Source organism: Dunckerocampus dactyliophorus, chromosome 10, assembly GCF_027744805.1.
Source record: "Dunckerocampus dactyliophorus isolate RoL2022-P2 chromosome 10, RoL_Ddac_1.1, whole genome shotgun sequence".
NCBI lineage: Eukaryota > Metazoa > Chordata > Actinopteri > Syngnathiformes > Syngnathidae > Dunckerocampus > Dunckerocampus dactyliophorus.
This window is the reverse complement of record NC_072828.1, coordinates 1,693,747-1,717,310: the sequence shown is the minus strand read 5'-3', so window position 1 is coordinate 1,717,310 and position 23,564 is coordinate 1,693,747. Positions and strand designations below refer to the sequence as shown.

Genomic DNA, 23,564 nt, shown 5'->3' with positions numbered 1-23,564 from the left:
CCACTTTTTTCTCGAAAAATGTACAATTTTATTCTTGTAAATGTGCCACTTTCTTTCCTCATAATTTTACCACTTTTTTTCTTGCTAATTTACAACTGTATTCTTGTAAATTTACAACTTCTCGTAAATGTACAACTTCATTCTTGTAAATTTACAACTTTATTCTTGTAAGTATACAACTTTTTTCTCATAATTGTACGGCTTAATTTTCGTAAATTTACCAATTTGCCCTGGTAAATTTACGACTTTATTCTTGTCAATGTACCACTTTTTTTCTCACAAATTTACAACTTTTCTTGTAAATTTACACCTCAATTCTTGTAAATGTACGACTGTATTCTCGTAAATTTACCACTTTCTCCTCATGAATTTATGACTTTATTATCATAAATTTACCACTTTTTTTCTCGTAAATGTACGACTTTATTCTTGTAAATTCACCACTTTCTCCTCATAAATTAACGACTTTGTCATAAATTTACCACTTTTTTCTCGTAAATATATGATTTTATTCTCGCAAATCTACCACTTTTTTCCCTCATAAATTTACCACTTTTGTCTTGCAAATTTACAACTTTATTCTCATAAATTAACCACTTTTTTTCCTCACAAATTTACAACTTTTTTCATAAATTTCCAACTTCATTCTTGTAAATTTACAACGTTATTCTCGCAAATTTACGACTTTTTTCTTGTAAATGTATGACTTTATTTATTTTATTTATTCTCGAAATCCCATAATGCATATACTGTATGTTTGTTTTCAATGTGGCCCTAATACTGCGTCGTAAAAATGGCCAAAATAATGTCTTGGTAAAATCAATAACATTAGGGGTGTACGATAATTATCGGGCCGATATGACGGAATTATGACATCATACCGATACATCTGATAACATTAAAATTAGCTCAGATAACCGATCATTTAAAAAAACGCTCCACTGAGGCGAGATTACCTGTACTGTGCGGGCCGGTCGTAACTTCCTCTAAGCTCACTTGTAAACAAACATTCACTCTCCGAGGAAGACACCGGATGCTCCATCGATCACACAAAAAACCTTATCAGACACCACGGCATTTGGAAAGAGCAAAAGGTTTGCCAGAAACCTCCGTGGCGTCACAGCGGCCGGTCGGCGCGTGTGCCCGAATACAGTGCACCTTGCTGGGTGGCTCCTCCCCCTCTATACTCTGGTTCTCCTGATAGTAGTGATGTGGTAGTAGTCATGTCATCATATGTCAGTAGGACTAATCAGCAGGTACACTTGGTCAAATCCTAATTTGGTCCAGGAACAAGTTATTGGTATCGGTTTGGGAAAAAAAAGATATGCATCTGTAGTCCACAGTATAAGGTTTTTGTCTGTGTGTGTGCGTGTGTGTGTGCGTGTGTGTGTGTGAATAATTGAATGCTACCTGAGCTCTGATGGCCATCGTGGATCTGCTATAGCAGCAGTCTTGAGGCCGGCCACATACTGTCATGCTGCTGCGATGATACGGAATGCCCACCACACCCCATTCAAACACACTCCCCAAGAACCAAATGAAATGTCTACTAAACGCACAACTATTGAACATTTTAAGGTGGAAAAAAAGCTACAAAGGCCACTCAGGCATCACACCAGCAAGCAACGCTTACCTCATTCTTTTTAAACTTTGCCTTCAGACTCTTCATAGTTCACTATCTTGACATAAAATGTTTTGAATTGAATATAGAAATGATGTATTTAAAAAAAACACTCATCTGAATCTGGAGCTGCCTGGACTGGTGCCTAATGTTCCACCACCAGCCTCTCTCCACGCTCAGGTACCACCAGCACCTGTCTAATGGCTCGTATCATTCGGTCCGCCCACATCACAAACAAACCAATCAGCAAAGTGCATAAAGCCGGTTTGGCGTTTGATTGATGGCAATTTTGAGCACTAAACAGGAACCGCTACGTAGGCTCGTTTAAAACTGTCCAGCTTTTAAACATTGGGACTCAAATGAGGAGAATTTACAGCCCCTTTTCCTCCCCTTGATCACTTTTACTTTGACAAAATAGTACGTAAGTAAAGCAAGTTCCTCGTTTTGGTAATTTAGGTAATGACAACCAATGGCAACACTGAAGGAGCTAAACCCGGAAATAAACAACGATGGGGAAAAAGGTGCGTTTTAAGGCTTTGAAGATACACAGAATATAGTTCGTTTAACGTTAAGATTTGTTTATTTAGTACAATTAAGTCTGTAATTTTTGTATTGAATGAAATTAATGGATGTAGTTCTCTCGCTTCGGTTCAAATTAACTGACGTGTACGTGCAATACACAAAGCCCACCAGAGGAGGGCAGTAAATGCATGTGAGGCAAATCCAATCATTTACATAAAAATGATCCCATTCAGGAATACAAATAATTGTTGGGGAGGCACGGGGGACGCAGGCGGGAGAAAGAAAACATCACAAACAAAATTATCCCTTCATTATGAAGGCGCTTTATTCGTTCTCCTGAAATATTGCAGGGTGCCTTGTTGACTCTGTGTGATGCAATTAAAATGTTGGCTCCCGTGCTGCACACTGTTTACATTGTATGCGAGCCTCATTGTTATACCTGCCGTTCTGATTATCTCGCACTCTATGAGCTCACGAGTTTCCATTCTGCACTTCTCCTTTCTCCTTGTGTTCTCTCACGTCATCATTTTCCAGCTCTTGTTCGGGAGAGCTTTAACTCGACAGCCGGGGAGTCAAACATACAGAAAGGTCGATCGGATTGGCAGACGTGGATAACCGCTTCACTTGTGTGGACAAGATGTTAATCATCTTATTGATACCGTATTCCCACAAGATAACATATTGATCTTGTTCCCACGTGGTGTCTTACATCATCTTCTGCTCAGAACGACATCAAATAGACAATAGATTCTCTTTATTAATGCCGGGGTGAAGGTTTCTGTTGATAATTGATTTCAGAGATCTGAAGAACACTGGATTTACCACCGTAAACTCCCCCCCAACCCCCAGCGGCTTCACATTTCCTTCCAAATGGTTGGGCTCCAGGCAGGAGCCAGGAAAACCTTCAACACACGCAGTGAGCAAGAGGAGGAAGCTGTGAGAGGTCTTGATGTTGATGGCTATCTTGCATGGTGGAGGGGTGTGTGTGTGGGTGTGTGTGTGTGTGTGTGTGTGTGTCGGGATTCCAGTACAATGACCTCACCCTCTTTCCCGCCTGTGGGAGAAAGCGAGCTCATGAGAGTCGTAAAGAAAAGCAGCATTTAAAGGGCCTTAATGGCTGTAGCACGCCATCCAGCGTGTCCTGGCGGAGCACGGAGACCAGCGCATCTGTGAGAGCGGAGCGTGAAGTGGATGCGTTTTCCAATCAGGACGTGCAGGCTTCTGTGCTTTTACCACGTCTTGGATTGTTGGACGGTGACTGGTTGCACTGCTGATTAAACTTCATCCTGCTTGCTCAAAAGGAGGACGGGAACACCCCCCCCCCCCAAAAAAAAAAAAAACCCATTTACCAACAGAGTGAAGATGGGGAAAATAAGCACCCATTCCCACTCTTGAGAATTTACATTCTGCATGAACAGCATTGTTTGTGTCAGTGTTGGGGGTATCGTGTTAACTCATTCAATTTTCTATTTTTGTACAGCGGTGCCTTGGTTAGCGTCAATCCGTTCCAGAAGGTCCGACTCAAACCAAAACGGACTCTAACCAAAGCAAACCTTCCAATAGAAAATAATGTAAATCCAATTCATCCGTGCCAGACACCCAAAAATGTTAACACAAAACACATTTGATAGACAGTCTTTCTAGTTTTACATGCAGAAAATGATGCAGAAACAAATACAAATGACAAATGAATGGACAACTGAACATTACCTGCTTTTGTTGGGGGGAAAAAACACCCCACAAAACCATCAATTAACTAATAAGACAAAATAAACACATTATTCTGCTGCAATCACAATTTGCAAAAATGTAAAAAATATATCAAACCAAACATCAACGTTCTAGAACCAATAAACATGTATCTTGCCCTTTAACTCATTCAGCCCAGCCATGTTTCAAAAGACGACCCCTTCAGTAGCGGCCATTTTTAGACCTTTTGGACTGATCTTCCAAGGCACACAGAATATTGTGTTGTATGGTTATTTAAACATGGAACCTACCAAAACAAACATTACACTCCCCTCTTTCATCAGGGAAAAACGTTCTTCTTAAACGTATGACTTTATTCTCAGAAATGTACAACTTTTTTACTCGGAAATGCACAACTTTTTTCTTGTAAATTTATGACTTTTACTTGTAAATTGACAACTTCTTTCCCATAAATTTGTTTTTTTTCTCATGAATGTACGACTCTATTCTGGCACATGTACGCCTTTTTTTTACTCATAAATGTAAAACTTTTTTCTCGTAAATTTACGGCTTTTTTTCATAAGCGTACAACTTTATTCTCGGAAATGTATGACTTTTTTTACTCTTAATGTACAACTTTTTTAAAAATTCTAAATATATGACTTTATTATCGTAAATGTACAGCTTTTTTTCTCGTACGTGTATGACTTTATTCTCGTAAATTTACTATTTTTTACTCTTAATGTACAACTTTTTTTTCATACATTTTTTTTCATAATCATCAACTTTCTTGGAAATGTATGATGTTTTTTACTCTTAATGTACAACTTTTTTTTATTCTAAATGTATGACTTTATGATCGTAAATTAACTAGTTTTTTCTCGTAAATGTACGACTTTTTTCTTGTAAATGTACAACTTTTTTTCGTAAATGTACAACTTTTTTTCGTAAATGTACAACTTTTTTCTCGTAAATGTACAACTTTTTTCTCGTAAGTGTATGACTTTTTTCTCGTAAATGTACGACTTTTTTCTCGTAAGTGTATGACTTTTTTCTCGTAAATGTACGACTTTTTTCTTGTAAATGTACAACTTTTTTTCGTAAATGTACAACTTTTTTTCGTAAATGTACAACTTTTTTCTCGTAAATGTACAACTTTTTTCTCGTAAATGTACGACTTTTTTCTTGTAAATGTACAACTTTTTTTCGTAAATGTACAACTTTTTTTCGTAAATGTACAACTTTTTTCTCGTAAATGTACAACTTTTTTCTCGTAAGTGTATGACTTTTTTCTCGTAAATGTACGACTTTTTTCTCGTAAATGTACGACTTTTTTCTCGTAAATGTATGACTTTTTCTTGTAAATGTACAACTTTTTTCTCGTAAATGTACAACTTTTTTTCGTAAATGTACAACTTTTTTCTCGTAAATGTACAACTTTTTTCTCGTAAGTGTATGACTTTTTTCTCGTAAATGTACGACTTTTTTCTCGTAAATGTACGACTTTTTTCTCGTAAATGTATGACTTTTTCTTGTAAATGTACGACTTTTTTCTCGTAAATGTACGACTTTTTTCTCGTAAATGTATGACTTTTTTCTTGTAAATTTACGCCTTTTTTCTCATAAATTTACGCCTTTATTTTCGAAATCTACAATTATTTTTTTTCCATGTGGCCCAATACTCTGTCTTGGAGAATAAAGCCACAATATGAAGAGAAAAACGTTGCATTCTAACGAGAAAAAAAGGTCACAATTTTGCAAGAATGCCGTCCTGTCTTGTCTGTCTTATTCTGAGGCTAAAAGTGTCCTATTTGCTTTTCCACCACTAATGTTTTTTTAATGTCATTAGATTGTGCCCGTGATCGGAACGGCAGCAAAGCCAAAGCGTGTTGAAGATGACGGAGATGAAGATCATCTGTGTGGTGATGTCACGTGGCTAAATAATGCACCTCCTTTCCTCCTATCTCCGCATGACATTTGTAGAGGAGGTGCTTGGCGTTTGCGGATATTTGAATGAATGACCGCTCCAGTGCTTTGTGGAAGATAAGAGGACATTCCTCCTGGAATGTAGCACCTCCCCTTTCAACGCTGTGACTTCTTTCTCTCTTTCTGCAAGCCGCACGACACACACTCCCACTCGTCGCTTGGACCTTCACCTTCTCCTCCTCCTCCTCCTCCACTCTCAGGATCCCCGCTGGATATTCTCCCACACGCTCGTTGCTGTTTGAAAAGAAGATAAAAGGCGTGGAAGCTCGTGGAAGACGTTTATTTGTTCGGCAGGCGACATGCGGGACGGCGGAATAAAGCCTGCAAAGTGTGTGAGAGGCTGAGCAGGCTGCCGCTGCTGGTGAGTCCATGTGCGCGTCTTTGCATATGACCTTATAGTGACATCATTTTTAACACGCAAACAAGCTGAGACCTGTTGGCTTTTGACAGGTTGATTGGTCGCAGATTGCATCTATTATTACTATTATTATTAGTTCTGTATGTTGTCTGATTTAGCCTGTTCATGTTGTCAAAGTGCAGCCTTGGGGCAAAGTTCACACAGCAAAACAAAAGGAGTGTCTCAGGCCAGCTGCTGCCTGGCCTGAAGTGTCCTTTGCACTGCATGGAAAGCCAGGCTGCTCTGTTACGGTACGACACACCTCACACATGGGAACAAATGATTACACTACGCTGCTGTCTTTAGTTAGCTACTCATGGAAGAACTTAAGGTTCTCATCAAGGAAAGCGTGGAGGTTGCTGGATAGCAGCTCAATTCAACTCTTATGAACTATATATCGGCCCATTTCCGTAAAAAAAAAATGGCGTGATCGGCATATGCCGATAACTGCCTTTCAACGCCGGTCAGCCGTGGCTAGCACGATTGCAGCGTGGTCCTCCCGTTTTCCAGTCACGTCTGCCGTTTGGAGCCAACTGCCAACACCTGCCACGAGAACCGTCTTGCGGGGGGGGCAGAAAGCTTTCACGCGGCATTTGAAGAACAACATTTGACGGGACGGTGAGTTTTGGAGGATCACGTCAAACGACAGCCAAGCCACGTGGCTAACAGCCAACCGTACACGTGTGACAGTCAGACGGCTAAGCTAATAACCGAACGTAAGAAAGTAAGTCCAGTATGTTTCGGTCTGAATGAAGGTGATTCTATGGTTCCTTCTTTCGTGTCACGCAGCAGCAGCAGGGGTGCAGCCAGGAATTCTGGGTCCCATGACGCTGCCCCCCCTTATTCATTAGTAATTACTTATTTTTTGCCCCCCCCCCACCAAGTACTGGCCCCCCTCACACTTGCTGGGAACATGCCTGTGCCTTTTTTTTTTTTTTTTTTTTTTAGTCCAAGGACAGGTGCAAACATCCCTTGGAGGACAGTGTCATTGCTACTAAAGTGGGGGTGTCACCTGACACTCGCTTCACCAGACGAGACGAGAACAAGAGATTGGGTGGACGAGAAAGAGACGAGATTTCAACATTACTTTTAGGAAAAGTAAAATGAGAGAACATAAAAGGTATGTGACGTTATATTCTCTTCATATTTTCACACTCTGTGTATGTGTATGCTAGCGGCCCCGCCTCCACCCAGCGAGACAAAGAGACTCTATGCCGTTGTTCCAGGGAACAAACGGTGCTGAAGGCAATGCACAGAGTGAACTCTCTTCCTGCCTGTTTGGAGGAAAACAGACACGCGTGCACATGGCAATACATCGCTCTCTCTAAAAATGAATTTCATGGGATTTTATGTGGGGTTGACGTAGAATAGGCGACTCCTCATGAGAACTGAACGTCGATGCCACCAACGCACCTACCAGGCATCCTCCCGGTTGCCACACTGTTTCTACCAGAAAACAATCAGGACGTTACGTGCGTGTACGTACGTACATACGGTACACTTCTTACTCTCTTTTAACGAGAGTACAACAAAGCCCACAAAGAAGGGAGCAGCAAGGCAGCGGCTGAGCGTCTTGAGCTGGCAGAAGGCACCGTGGAAACCGGCTGCTGGATGGCGGGGAAACAACTGAGCATACCAGGCAGCCAACCAGCCCAGTTGTCCCGCCTCCAGCCGGAGCGAGGACCTCCGAAAGCAGAGGCAATGCAAATGAAGACAGATGTTTACGTCCGCCAAGCGCAGCGCAAAGTGCATCGCGGAGGTTATGTTTTTGCCAGCATTTCTCTGATTGTTTGTTTGTGTTCAAAAGAACTTGAAATGGATTTGGACGAAATTTTCAGGAATTGTCGTAAATATGGAAGAACTGATTAAGTTTTGGGGGTGATCCGGATCACCGTCTGGATCCAGGAATTTTTTAAAGGATCTTTAACATTGCCAGATAGGACAATTTTTAGCATTTGCGCATGTAACTCTACAAAAAAAATGGTCACAGCTTTTATTCGGGACATTTAGCCTTCCAAGTACTAACATTGGCAGGTTAGCATTGCTAGCCTGTTAACATTAGCATATTAGCATTTTTCGCTATTTTCATGGGTAGACACATATATAAACACTTACCGCTATCATGCAAGGTGTTAGCATGATAATAGAAACATTGGCATGTTAGCATTACTAGCATGCTAATGTTAGCATAGTGGCATTTTTAGCCGTTTTCATGAGTAGACACTTGTATAATGATTTAGCACTATCATGTTAGGTGTTAGCATTGCTAGCATACTACCGTTAGCATAGTAGCATTTTTAGCCATTTTCATAGGTAGACATTATTATGTTAGTTATTCGGGACATTTAGCCTTCCGCGTACATTGCCCTATCATGCTAACATTGGCAGGTTAGCATTGCTAGCCTGCTAACATTGGCATACTAGCATTTTTTGCTATTTTCATTGGTAGGCACATATATAAACACTTACCACTCTTATGCTAGGTGTTAGCACGCTAACGTTAGCGTGTTAGTATTACTAGCATGCTAACTTGCGCATACTAGCATTTTATTTTAGTTTTTTATGAATATGAACTGAAGCAGACACTTACCGTTTCTATGCTAGGTGTTACCATGCTGAGGTTAGCATGTTAGCATTGTTAGCATTCTTTAAGTCATTCAAACCCTTCCATGGTACGTGTTCATGGTTAAGGAATCTAAATACGTAGATCAAATACATGTAGGGCTAATATTTATGGTGTAAATCACAATATGGGGGGGAACTATGGCGCTTGCCGAAGGTCTGCGCTCTGAGTGCTTTTCTAGTTTTCAATGTTGTGATTCAAGATGGCTACGGTTAATTGATTGTTCATAAATTCTGTTGTTTGTGCGAAATTGATTGTCGATTAGTGTCTTAAAAGCCAGATCGAGCCAGCCAAGCCTATGCTGGCGCCTCGACACAGACTCGACAGATCCAGGCTTTACTTGTCACCTTAGAGTCGGTAGAGTTCTATGTGGTGCATTTCTGTGGACTCATTGTACCCGTATTCCCAACTGTGACCAATCTTATCAAACACTATGATGAACGTCTAGCCCCGGTGCCAGAGTGCCATAACCCAAGGGCGTTTCAAAGTGTCCGTCCAGAGAGCGGGTAGGCAGAAACCGCCACAAAGTACTTGTATGCTCCAGAAAATCAGGAAGTAGGTGAGGCCCCAAGCGAACGATATTCTCTGAGGGGAGCGCTCGCTGTCCCACACTCCTGAAATAACCTACCTGTCCTTGTCTTCCCCTTCCAGTCTCTTCTACCACACGGCGGCTGGAAGGAAGCAGAGGCGCGATGGCCAAGTGGCTCAAAGACTACCTGAGTTTCGGCAGCAGAAAGGTTCCCCCGCAACCTCCCACGCCCGACTACACGGAAAGCGAGATCCTAAAAGCCTACCGCCTCCAGAGGGAACTTGACTTTGAAGATCCGTACGAGGACGCGGAAAACCGGTCCAGGGCCGAATCCGCGACGTCGGAACCTGCCACCCCCGTGTACGGCTCGCCCATGAAGTCCTCCAGCGCAGACGTCAAATCTCCCAAACACAGACTCATCAAAGTGGACTCGCAGGACCTGGGCCGAACCAAGATCCTGCTGAGTGCCATCTCCTTAGATGACCAGCAAGAACCTGTAAGAACCTCAGCATGTCTCTCTCTGCAGAGGATGGCGAATGAAGCGTGTGAGAGCGGGATGGAGGGAACGGGTGGAAGCACTTCCCCAACACTCTCTTGTCTCGTTAACGTCGCCGCGGCAGCTTTATTGATCCCACTCCGTCGTGCATTCTAGTCTATCTCCCGTGGAAGGATGAGATGATGATGGATGGCTTGAACAGTCTGCCAATTAGATGCCATGACAATCCCTTGAGTTGAAACCTCCTGTCAATCACAAATGCATGCACGCATGCACACGGCAATATATTGAGGCCGGAAAAATGGTCAAGTCATTTTCATTTATTGTGTGATTATCCATCCATCTTCTGCCGCTTATCCGAGGCGGGGTCGCGGGGGCAGCAGCTCGTCCAGCTCCTCCTGGTGGGTCCCGAGACCTTCCCAGGCCAGCTGAGAGACCAAGTCTCTCTGATCCGATGTGTCCTGGATGTTCCCCGAGGCCCCCCTACCGGTCAGACGCACCCTGAACACCTCCCAAGGGAGGCTTCCTGGCCAGATGCCCGATCCACCTCATCTGGTTCCTCTCAATGCAGAGGCTTCCACCCCGAGTCTCTCCCGGATGGCAGTGCTTCTCACCTTATCTCTACCGTAAGGGAGGGCCCAGCCACCCTACGGAGAAAACTCATTTCCACTGCTCGTACCCGCCATCTCGTCCTTTCGGTCCCGACCCAAAGCTGATGACCACAGGTGAGGGTAGGAATGGACAGATGGACCTGTAAATTGAGAGCTTTGCCTTTCCGCTCAGCTCCCTCCTCCACAGCCGTTTTTTATTCCTTATTTTTGGAGAAAGCGCGACATAGCGAGGGACTGCAATGGTTCCTACAGATCTGCACTCTAATTAGCAAAACATAAAGCTGGACGTCCACAGAGAAGAGGAATCCACGCCAGGACGTTAGGATCTTGTGCTGCATTTTGTGTGCAGTGATTCCGTAAGCTTTGCTTAGGTTGCCTGAGAACAGCTGAGACAAAGAGACGTATTCCAGCATTTTGCCATTTTGCGTGTGTGTGTGTGTGTGTGTGTGTGTGTGTGTGTGTGTGTGTGTGTGTAACCATATGGCTACCTTTTGTGGCCATCACATCCCTCCTGAATTACGACTCTCAATGAATGCATTAGTTCCATTTTGGCATCCAAAAACACACACACACACAAACAGGACGCTTTCTTCTCCCAGCCTCTATTATGCCTGTTCTTTGGCAGCATACGCATTTTTATTGCTGTTAAATATAACATCTGCCACCACTTGTGGCACCCGCACTGCTTTTTATTGTTTGCAAAACAAGTGTGACCATATTGGCATAAAAGGTCCGAGTGGGGATGTGCCGCTTTGTTTGCTCACGGTTTACTGTAGCGTCTTGTCTCCAGATGCACACTTCTTGGTCTTTATATGCTGAAATGTCTTCTGTCCATTTTTTTAGGCGGTGCCGTCTGCTCCCCTGGCAGGGGACACAGATTATTCTGACCCATTTGATGCTCGGTCGGACCATCGGCCAGAACCGGACGTGAGACCGGTTACCTCTGAGAACAACGGCTACATGGAACCTTATGAGGCCCAAAGAGTCATAACAGGTTGGTGAAGGGATGCAGTATGTAGGGACACTATAGGACAGCCTTGGAACATTTTTGGTGCTAGCATGCTAATTGTTATCATGTTAGCCTTTTAGCTAATTTACTCATTTCTCAATGCAAATACAGGGCCTGGGGTAGCGACACTATAGGACAGCCTTGGAACTTTTGGTGCTAGCATGCTAAATGTTAGCATGGTAGCATTTGAGCTAATTTACTCATTTCTAAATGCACATACACATATGGCATGATGTAGGGACACTTCACTATAGGACAGCCTTGGCACTTTTGGAGCTATCATGCTAACTGTTAGCATTTTAGCTAATTTACTCATTTGTACACGCAAATAAACACATGGCACAGTGTAGGGACGCTATTGACTATTGAACACTTTCGGCACGTAGTGCTATCTTGCTCGGTGCTAGAATGCTAACTGTTAGCATGGTAGCAATTTAACTAATTTACGAAGGTCTAAATGACATAATGTAGGGACGGTATAGGACTGCCTTGTCGCTATGTAGTGCTATCGTGCCAGGTAGGACTTACTGTACAGTAAAACTCAGCATTATAGGAATGGAAGCGGTACGTAGACTGAGGAGCACCTCTGATTCCTTTTTGTCCGAGTCTGTGCTTGCGGGGTCTTCAACCGCCAACCATCCCTCCCTCCCTCCTGCATCATCTCACTCGCATCTCCCGTTTTCCATTTGTTCCTTCTGCTGTAACATCTCTGTCTGCCTCTTCCTGTCTCAGCCATTTAGTGAAAAAGTCCTCTCCGTCCCTCCTCCTCCCTCCCTGATATCTGCCTTCATCTTGAGGGCTCTCCTCAGCCCCGAGGGGGAGTCTGGCTGTCTGTGTAATCGCTCTTTTAGCAACTGATTGTCCTGCCCCTCTTGCGCTGCCTCATTGGTGGTCCAATCAGATGTTAATGCCGGGATTGAACAAATGCACGCCCCGTTCCTCTGGCCTGTAATTGCAGATGGGTCGCAATCGCAGATCTCAAAGCTATTTTTCTCGTAGCAGCTGGATGGAGACATTGGGGAGATTAGACAAGCATTGTCTCAGCCCTCGTCTGGCCTTGGAAGTGGGCTTTATCACAGCTTTTCTACAGGGAAGCCCAGCGGACATGAGAGCAGATACACTTACTACGTACGCACAAACGCATCAGGACTCCATCGTCAATGAATTTATACTTGAACTTTAACCGCTGTGCCTGTTTTTCTTCACAGGTCATTTTTCTGTCTAAGGTGTTCCCATTTTGTGCATTTTTAATGCCCCAAACGTTAGCACTGTGAACATCCGCTCGTCATTTTTGCCAATTTACCATTCGATATCATTGCGACATTTTGAACAAGCCATGCACGCTTTTATTTTGTCACATGTGGACTGCTGTCATGCACTTTACTCTGGAATAAACCATGAATGACGTAAATGACTCTCTGGCTTCCAGGGAGTCCAGAACTCTGCAGCACGGCTTTAACGGGACCCAAAAAGAGGGAGCATATGACCCCAATGGTGGCCTCCCTGCACTGGTGGCCTGTGTGTTTTAGGATTGATTTAAGCATTGTATTGTTTGTTGTTAAGGCGTTGGAGGGGCTGGCCCCCCTCTACATCTCAGACCTCATCCAAACGTACACTCCAGCGCCACATTGAGGTCCGAAGGCCAGCCCACCTGCTGGTGCCTAAGACCAGGGGGGACCGGGCCTTTGCTGTAGTTGGCCCCAAGCTGTGGAACACTCTCCCCCCTCATGTAAGAACGGCCCCCACAATTGAAAGCTTTAAGTCTTGTCTTAAAAGCCACTTTTATTCTCTGGCTTTTAACTACTCTTTTTTTAGTTTTAATGGTTTTATTTATTTTAGTTTTTTAATTGAATTTACTTATTTATTTTTTACCTTCTTCTTGGATTTATTGCTTTTACTTCTTGTTTTAAATATTTTCCTGTTGTGCCTTTCTTGGTTTTTATTTGATCTTTTAGTTGCTACTGCTGTGCTTTCGACTTGTACGTATTACACGGAGTACACTAAGTCCCCAACTAACGAACACTATTGGTTCCAGACGACCGTTCTTATGTTAAATTGTTCTTAAGTAGGGTAAAAGGTAGTATTACCAATGATATAGGTACTACATGTACGTGTATACATATACAGTATATGTGAATGTATGTAAATATGAGTTTGGATGCAGTAGTAATATTACACCAGGATCATTAATGAAAAAAACAATAATAAAAGTGATATAATAATACGTAATGATAAATGTTATTTACCTTTGAAGAGGAGTGGTCGAGCATACGTCGTTGTGGAGGAGTTGGAGGAGGAGTTATTGAAAAAAAGGACAAATGGTGGTGGTGGTTAGACTCTTCTAAAAGAGGTAGTGTTCTGTGGGTGGTGTAGAATTAAGCAGGCCTATTAACTCTTCATAAACTTTAATCACACGCTCTGTCCGGGTTGTACAATTTAGCTTTCCATTTAGTTTTACACTGTATCTCCCTCACGTCTAACTCTTCCTCTGTTGGTCCCATTAGCAGTGTCACAGTGCCCTCTACTGGTCAAGCATCCATCCATCCATCCATCTTCTACCGCTTATCCGAGATCGGGTCGCGGGGGCAACAGCCTAAGCAGGGAGGCCCAGATTTTCCTCTCCCCGGCCACTTCGTCCAGCTCCTCCCGGCGGATCCCGAGGCGTTCCCAGGCCAGTTGGGAAACATAGTCTCTCCAACGTGTCCTGGGTCTTCCCCGAGGCCTTTTACCGGTCGGACTTGCCCTGAACACCTCCCCAGGGAGGCGTCCGGGAGGCATCCTGACCAGATGCCCAAGCCACCTCATCTGGCTCCTCTCAATGCGGAGGAGCAGCGGTTCTACTCCGAGTCTCTCCCGTATGACAGTGCTTCTCACCCTATCTCTAAGGGAGAGCCCAGCCACCCTACGGAGAAAACTCATTTCGGCCGCTTGTACCCGCGATCTTGTCCTTTCGGTCACTACCCAAAGCTCATGACCATAGGTGAGGGTAGGAACGTAGATCGACCAGTAAATTGAGAGCTTTGCCTTTTGGCTTAGCTCTCTCTTCACCACAACAGACCGATGTAGAGTCTGCATCACTGCAGACGCCGCACCAATTCGCTTATCGATCTCGCGTTCCATCCTTCCCTCACTCGTGAATAAGACCCCAAGGTACCTAAACTCCTCCACTTGGGGCAGGATCTCATCCCCGACCTGGAGATGGCATTCCACCCTTTTCCGGGCGAGAACCATGGACTCGGACTTGGAGGTGCTGATTCTCATCCCGGCCGCTTCGCACTCGGCTGGGAACCGATCCAGTGAAAGTTGAAGTTCACGGCTTGATGAAGCCAGCAGGACCACATTATCTGCAAAAAGCAGAGACTCAATCCTGCAGCCACCAAACCGGAACCCCTCAACGCCCTGGCTGCGCCGAGAAATTCTGTCCATAAAAATAATGAACAGAATTGGTGACAAAGGGCAGCCCTGGCGGAGTCCAACCTTCACTGGAAACGGGTCCGACTTACTGCCGGCAATGCGAACCAAACTCTGACACCGGTCATACAGGGAACGAACAGCTTGAATTAGCTGGTCCGATACCCCATACTCCCGGAGTACTCCCCACAAAATTCCTCGAGGAACACGGTCGAATGCCTTCTCCAAGTCCACAAAACACATGTAGACTGGTTGGGCAAACTCCCATGCACCCTCAAGGACCCTGCTGAGAGTGTAGAGCTGGTCCACAGTTCCACGACCAGGACGAAAACCACACTGCTCCTCCTGAATCCGAGATTCAACTATCCGGCGGATCCTCCTCTGCAGAACCCCTGAATAGACCTTACCAGGGAGGCTGAGGAGTGTGATTCCACGATAGTTGGAACACACCCTCCGGTCCCCCTTCTTAAAAAGGGGAACCACCACCCCGGTCTGCCAATCCAGAGGCACTGACCCCGATGTCCACGCGATGCTGCAGAGTCGTGTCAACCAAGACATGCCTACAGCATCCATGGCCTTAAGGAACTCCGGGCGGATCTCATCCACCCCCGGGGCCCTGCCACCGAGGAGCTTTTTGACAACCTCAGCAACCTCAGCCCCAGAGATAGGAGAGCCCACCGTGGAGTCCCCAGGCTCTGCTTCCTCATAGGAAGACGTGTCGGTGGGATTGAGGAGGTCTTCGAAGTATTCTTTCCACCGATCCACAACATCCCGAGTTGAGGTCAGCAGCACACCATCCCCACCATACACGGTGTTGACTGTGCACTGCTTCCCCCTCCTGAGACGCCGAATGGTGGTCCAGAATCTCTTCGAAGCCGTCCGAAAGTCGTTCTCCATGGCTTCTCCGAACTCCTCCCATGTCCGAGTTTTTGCCTCAGCGACTGCCAGAGCCGCAGACCGCTTGGCCTGCCGATACCTGTCAGCTGCTTCCGGAGTCCCATGAACCAAAAAGGCCCGATAGGACTCCTTCTTCATCTTGACGGCATCCCTCACCACTGGTGTCCACCAATAGATTCTGGGATTACTGCCACGACAGGCACCAACCACCTTACGGCCACAGCTCCGATCAGCTGCCTCGACAATAGAGGCACGGAACATGGCCCATTCAGACTCAATGTCCGCCACCTCCCTCGGAACATGGTCGAAGCTCTCCCGGAGGTGGGAGTTGAAACTCCTTCTGACAGGGGACTCTGCCAGTCGTTCCCAGCAGACCCTCACAATACGTTTGGGCCTGCCAGGTCTGACCGGCATCCTCCCCCACCATCGGAGCCAACTTACCACCAGGTGGTGATCAGTTGACAGCTCCGCCCCTCTCTTCACCCGAGTGTCCAAAACATATGGCCGCAAGTCCGATGATACGACCACAAAGTCAATCATGGAAGTGCGGCCTAGGGTGTCCTGGTGCCAAGTGCACATGTGGACACCCTTATGCTTGAACATTGTGTTTGTTATCGACAATCTGTGACGAGCACAGAAATCCAATAACAAAGCACCGCTCGGGTTCAGATCAGGGGGGCCGTTCCTCCCAATCACGCCTCTCCAGGTCTCACTGTCGCTGCCAGCGTGAGCATTGAAGTCCCCCAGCAGAACAAGGGAATCTCCTGAAGGAGCACTCTCCAGTACTTCCTCTAGAGACTCCAAAAAAGGTGGGTATTCTGAACTGCTGTTTGGCGCATAAGCACAAACAACAGTCAGGACCCGTCCCCCCACTCGAAGGCGGAGGGAAACTACCCTCTCGTTCACCGGGTTAAACTCCAACATGCCGACCACAAGCCGGGGCGCAACAAGAATTGCCACCCCTGCCCGTCGCCTCTCACTGCTGGCAACGCCAGAGTGGAACAAGGTCCAACCCCTCTCAAGAGGACTGGTTCCAGAGCCCTTGCTGTGCGTTGAGGTGAGTCCAACTATATCTAGCCGGAACTTCTCAACCTCATGCACCAGCTCAGGCTCTTTCCCTACCAGAGAGGTGACATTCCATGTCCCTAGAGCTAGTTTCTGTAGCTGAGGATTGGACCGCCAAGGTCCCCGCCTTCGGCTGTCACCCAGCTCACTCTGCACCCGACCCCTTTGGCCCCTCCCATGAGTGGTGAGCTCATTGGAGGGGACTGGTCAAGCATGTACAGTATAAATATGGAGTTACTACAAGGCAAAACACATGAAAGTAAGACCAGTCAGCTTGCGTTCGTATCTCCGAATGTTCGCATGTCGGGTGTCCGTAAGTGGGGGACTTAGTGTACTTGTGGTTTCACTGGTCTGTGCAGCACTTTGGAAACAGGGTTTATAAAACGTGCTCTTCAAATAAAGTGGATTGGATTGGATAATTGCAAAGTTGATGAATCATGCCAGGCACCTTTTAAGGTCCCCTCTTATGCAAAGTCATCCCTTGCTGCGTCCCGGCTCAAATATCGCTCTCTATCGTGGCTTTTGAAAAATGAATGAATGAGTAAATGATGGCTGTTTCATGGCAGACTATGAGTCATTATTGGGAAGCAATATTGAAGTACGAGTTATGTGTAGTATTCTGGCCACTAGGTGTCGGTAGTGACTGGGGGAGACCGGACGACACATGAGATCGGGTCTACGGGAACGAGACGAGACGGGCCGAGACGGGCCGAGATTCTGACATTACTTTTAAGAAAAAATACATGACGATATATAGAAATCTACTAACTTAATTTCTACTACGTTACACTCTTCTGCACTCTGTGCGTATGCTAGCGGTCCCGCCTCCGCCCACCGAGACGTTGCATGTGGCAATGTATCGAGGCGGGCGAAATGATACTGAATTTATCTTCATTTATTGTGTGATTGGTGGATTTACTATCATCCCGTGTGAAAAAGTGTTTGTCCCCTTCGTGATTTCTTATCTTGTCACACTTGTCAAACAAATGTCAATATTAGTCAATGACAACACAACTCAACACTTTATGCACTTTTTTAATGAAACTTTTTATTATTAAGGGAGAAAACAATCCAAAGCTACATGGCTCTGTGTGAAAAAGTGATTGGCCCCTTATCCCCCCAGCCCCCCACCCCACTCCACCCCCCCGGTTAAAACCTAACTGAGATAAATTGAGATCTTTCAGTTTCTAAAGCTTTGGGACTCCAGCCAACCACAGTGAGAGCCATTATCCACAAATGGCCAAAACATGGAACAGTGGTGAACCTTCCCAGGAGTGGCCGGCCAACCAAAATCACCCCAAGAACACAGCGATGACTCATCCGAGAGGTCACAAAAGACCCCACAACATCCAAAGAACTGCAGGCCTCACTTGCCTCAGTTAAGGTCAGTGTTCATGACTCCACCATAAGAAAGACACTGGGCAAAAACGGCCTGCATGGCAGAGTTCCAAGACCAAAACCACTGCTGAACAAAAACAACATTAAGGCTCGTCTCAATTTTGCCAGAAAACATCTTGATGATCCCCAAGACCTTTGGGAAAATACTCAAAAGTTGAACTTTTTGGAAGGTGTGTGTCTCCCAGAAAAAGAACATGATATCAACAGTAAAATATGTTGGTGGTAGTGTGATGGTCTTCAGGACCTGGAAGACTTGCTGTGATAAATGGAAGCATGAATTGTGCTGAAGGAGAATGTTGGTGACCTCAAGCTGAAAGCAACTTGGGTTCTGCAGCAGGACAATGATCCAAAACACACCAGCAAGTCCACCTCTGAATGGATGAAGACTTTGGAGTGGTCTAGTCCAAGTCCTGACCTGAATCCTATTGAGATGCTGTGGCATGACCTTCAAAAGGAAAAGCCTCCAATGTGGCTGAATGACAACATTTGTGCAAAATTCCTCCCCAGCTCTGGAAGAGACTCATTGCAAGTTATCACAAACGCTTGATTGCAGTTGTTGCTGCTAAGGGGGGCCAACCACTTATTAGCTTTAGGGGGCCATCACCTTTTCACACAAGGACATGTAGCTTTGGATTGTTTTCTCCCTTAATAATAAAAAGTTTCATTTAAAAAGTGCATTTTGTGTTGAGTTGTGTTGTCATTGACTAATATTTACATTTGTTTGATGATCTGAAACATTGAAGTGTGACAAACATGCAAAAAAAGAAGAAATCAGGAGGCAAACACTTTCACACCACTGTAAGTAACAAAAATAAGTCACATCAAAATCGAAATAAATACTAAATCAGCCTCTTTCTTTCTGAGTTTTCTCAGCAGGCTTCTCTGGTTCCTGTCCTGAACCCAGAGGAACCAGGCGTTCCACACGTGTATTCATGTGCTCGCAGGTCGCAGCTGATATGGTTCTGATATGACAGGTTATTGTCTCCCTGGGGAAACTAGTTGTAGCGCACATGTTCCATTTTATTGCCTGGCTTAAAATGAAATACTGGGGATGATTTATTCAATGTTTCCACGTACACCCTGCAACTTGCTTGCGTACCACGAGCCTGGTTGGGAACCACTGCACTACGACTCTTGTCATTGATGAATCTACTGGGACAAAATTGTCCAGCTCTTGTTCATCTTAATTAGAGATGCATGATATCTTTTCTTTCCAAACCGATACCGATGTTTTTGTGCTTCTGAAGACCGATAAGGTACTGAAAACAAACAGCTTTTTAAAGTCTACTATAGTCTATATATATGTAGTTTGTGCACACCTGGAGGTAAGACGGACTGGAACAAATTAGGATTTGTTGATTAGTCCTCATCAAATAGGATGACATGACTACGACCACGTCACTACTATCAGGAGAACCACAGTATAGAGGGGAGGGAGCCACCTGCTGTGGCCCAGCAAGGCGCTCTGTATTCGGGCACACGCTCCGAGCAGCCGGCGTGCTGCCATGAAGGTCTCTGGCAAGCCCTTTGTACTTTTCAAACACCGCGGCGCTGGCTGATAAGGTTTTTGTGTGCTCGATGGTCCCCCCCCTCATCGCAGAGCATTTGGTACAAGGTCTTTCCTCTTAAAGTGAGCGTACGTTTACATGTGAGCTCAGCGGAAGTCATACAACAGGCCGTTAACATCGCAAGCAGGAGAAAAAAGGAGCGCTTGATTCGCTCATTTGCAGCATTTTATTAAAATGGTTCATGTTATCGTATTTATCGGCGTGATGTCATGATTCCCTCATATCTTCATTGATTTTGCCAAGACATTTTGGACAATTTTTAGCTCACAAATGGACGTAAAACATCAGCATTCTTTGTTTTCCTTCCACGTTTCAGTATTTGTGCACGTGTGTACGCTTGAATGTTCCACCAGGCTTTCAAAGCGTGGCGACGTTCTCTTTAGTTTCTGAGAGTGAAAAAACTGCCCTCCAGTCACTTGTATCATTCCTGCACGCATCTTAATGTCCCCGCACCCCCTCAACCTCCATCCTCCATCCCCAGCCTCTCTCACCTTTCTTGTAAGATGACTGTTTTCTCTCCCTAACCGCCCCCCCGCGTGCTTGTGTTCCCCTCCATCATGTTTCCAATGAATATGTCATTTTATTCCCTACCACCCTCTTTTTATCTCTCCGCCTTCATCTTCGCCTCCTCCCGGCAGGCCCGCTGACACCTCGGGTCCCCCAGCGAGCGCAGGTAGAGCAGCATGCGGCGCTGGCGTGCTTCCGTCGTGATGACTTAACATCAAACGCTGACAGATAACGCGCGTACACAATCACCGCCGTCTCCTCCTTCTGCTCTCACCCGCCTGTTATTGCCTCGCTCCCCTGCTCTCGCTCCATTTTCCTTCCCCTTCACAGCCTCACGGCCTTTCCCCAGGGCCTCCGTTTGGTCGCCATGGTGACTACCGGGCAGCCTGACAGTAGCGTCGTACGGTGTGAAGGTTAAAGTTTCGCCATTGAAGCCTCCTATTTCATCCTGCTGTCGCGTGAAAGCACTTTTTCCATTTATCTTTTTTTTTTTTTTTTTTTTGCAAAGCCGCAGGCTGTGGACACAAAAGATGCCGACTCCTCCGTTTTCCTCCCCGCTTCCTCCCCTTTGGTGCCACCTGTTCTTAAACGGGTGCATTTTTGAGGTCATCAGATGAAAGCGCCATTAGCGGTTGTTGCTGCTGGGGATGAGGTGCAGGAATCTGATTAACTTCCCTCGCTTGCGTCGATAATCCTTCTGTCCCACGGCCATCTTTGACTCCAAGGCATATTCCTCAGCGGGCACCTGCTGAGAAAGTGATGAACATTTTCATGAGGGAACAAGGATGATGTGGAGGGCGGGGGGCCTTTTATGCTACTCGGCATTGGAGCCCTCAAGCCTTGTTAAGCCCCCGATATGAGATTCTGAACCCGCCACAAGCTGCACAAATATCATTTGTCCCGCTCCTTTAATTCTAGTCATGTCTGCACTCAACAGGCGCTCTTGGTGCCAAACTATTCCCTATGTTGTTACACGAGCGTGTAATACGATTATGATCTGAGGGTGCTTTGCGTCTGCTTTGCTAGAGCTGCAGCGTGGCCCGGGAGGAGGACGGGCACGGGGTGGGCTGCAGCTGTACGACACCCCTTACGAAGACGGACGAGGCCAACGGCTGGGCTTTACATTCGGGGAAAGCCAGGAGGAGGGCAAGGAGAGCAGCAGGCTGCCGCAAGATGACGAAAGACCGGCAGACGAGTACGACCAACCCTGGGAGTGGAAGAAGGATCACATCTCCAAAGCGTTTGCAGGTAAGACCGTCACACAGTGGAATACTGGCATAGAAACACAGTTTATGTGTGCTTGCGACACCTTAACCCAACCAGAGGGGGTCCGACTGATTCAGGCCCAGCGAGGTTCCTGCCTAGACAGAACCCAGGGTAGCGGGATATTGCCACAGATGTGTGCGCTTTCACTCAGCGAGAAACACCTGTGTGGTCGTTTTGCCTCGCAGTAACCAGCATGGGGCTTCAAGGGACTCAGGCCCTCCTGAGTCCCTTGAAGTGAGTTTCCTGCCTAAATGGGTTGCAGGGCAAATCCACACAGAATATCCCAGCAAGGTGGGATACTGTCTTCCTACAACCGTGTACGCTTTCACATACAGTCGCTACACCTTGAAGCGATGGACGCGTCATGTCTTTCATGTTAACTAGCAGGGGGCTCCTAGTGATTCAGACCCAGCTAGTTCCCTGCCTAAATGGGTTACAGAGCAAATCGACACGGAACCCAGCAAAGCGGTGTGTTCCTACAGCTGTGTGTGCTTTCACAGAATGACAAACCCCTTGAAGTAACCAGCAGGGGGCTCCAATTGATTCAGGCCCTGCGAGTTTCCTGCTTAAATGGGTTGCAGAGCAAATCGACTCAGAACCCAGCAAAGCGTCAACCATTCTATCAGTTATTATTAAGCCTCTAGCTTCCTTTTAGTAAGTAAAAACCTTGGCTATGATTGCACTACATTGTCATGTAGACCTACAAAGTACACTTGGAAGAACAAGAGGTGAATAAATGTATTGCAACTGATGTGAAACTGATGAGGGGTAGGATTAAATAAGCTTTGCTTCTTCCTACTCCTTTTTGGACATGCAAAATTGTGAATTGTACTATGTGATGTGCTACTGTTTGACTCATATGCATGTTCAGGATTAAACCATGAACCATGAAACCATGAAGCGGGGTGTTACAACTCTAGTGCACTTTCACACAAGGAGAAACACGGTTTGTACGTGTAGTCACGAGGCCAAGAAGCAATGTATGCATAATGCATAATGCATTTCACTTTAACCAACAGGCGGTCCGAGTGATTCGGGCCCAGCAGCTAGTTTCTTGCCTAAACGGGTTGCAAAGCAAATCGACACAGCACCCAGCAAAGCGGGATATTGCCACACGTGTGTACGCTTTCACACGATGATAAACATAGTTTGTATGTGTAGTTGTTACGCCTTGAAGTAACCAGCGGGGTCCGACTGGTTTCCTGCCTAGACGGGTTGCCGAGCAAACGGACACAGAACCCAGGGAAGCGAGGTATTCCCACCGCAGGGTGTGCTTTCACACAGCGATGCGACCACTGGGAATATTGTGTGTGACGGCTTAGCCACGGTGACAACGGGGAAAATGACAGCTTTTCCAGGCGGCGTGAAAAGGGGTTATAGTCTTGATTTACCCGTCACGGAAATGTGTTGCAGTGCCCGTCATTAGTTGTGAAGCTCATTTTATGTTGGGAATCATCCATCATACTGAGAGAACACAACAAATCAATACCTAATCAAGCATAAAGTGCAAGATATTCCCTGGAAAGCTTTCTTTCTCCCGGACTGTTCCATAGAATTAGTGGGTGTGAGTCGTTAACCTCGCTGTCATGATTGGTCTTTGTGTTGAAAGTGAAAGTGGAAGTCTTATCTAATCCTGGTCCCATCTTGTTGACGATTCAACCATTTCATGCATTAATATGGAGACCCGTGTGACCTTCACCGTCTCACCTCTCTCAAATGACACACTTCTCTCTCTCTCTATCGCTATCTCATCCCCCCCCCCACACACACACATACTTTTTGCTCCCTGCGAGCAACTTGGATTGAATATTGATTTCTTGCTGTTGCACGTAAGATGGACCAAAAGTCACGGCAACCTCTGAGAAGATGGTGTGTGATGAGGGACGCAGATATTGATGTTGAAATGACTGGAGAGGTCGGTCACGCCGCTTAGCTCATCACCGCATATCATAGCATCAGGGCATTCTGG

At 45.8% G+C, this 23,564-nt stretch overlaps 2 protein-coding genes across 4 annotated transcripts in view; one reads left to right on the top strand and one right to left on the bottom strand.

Moving 5' to 3' along the window:
• Positions 1–1,749, bottom strand: part of ankrd24 (ankyrin repeat domain 24) — a 30,206-nt gene extending 28,457 nt beyond the window's left edge. For both annotated transcript variants that reach the window (XM_054789337.1, XM_054789336.1), the window contains exon 1: positions 1,634–1,749. In XM_054789337.1, the coding sequence (XP_054645312.1) occupies positions 1,634–1,669 (36 nt within the window). In that variant the 5' untranslated portion in view covers positions 1,670–1,749. The remainder of the gene's footprint in view (positions 1–1,633) is intronic.
• Positions 1,750–5,862: 4,113 nt separating this feature from the next.
• Positions 5,863–23,564, top strand: part of shdb (Src homology 2 domain containing transforming protein D, b) — a 41,415-nt gene continuing 23,713 nt past the window's right edge. For both annotated transcript variants that reach the window (XM_054790298.1, XM_054790299.1), the window contains exons 1-4: positions 5,863–6,179; positions 9,490–9,863; positions 11,318–11,468; positions 21,356–21,577. In XM_054790298.1, coding sequence (XP_054646273.1) covers positions 9,531–9,863; positions 11,318–11,468; positions 21,356–21,577 — 706 coding nt within the window. In that variant the 5' untranslated portion in view covers positions 5,863–6,179; positions 9,490–9,530. The remainder of the gene's footprint in view (positions 6,180–9,489; positions 9,864–11,317; positions 11,469–21,355; positions 21,578–23,564) is intronic.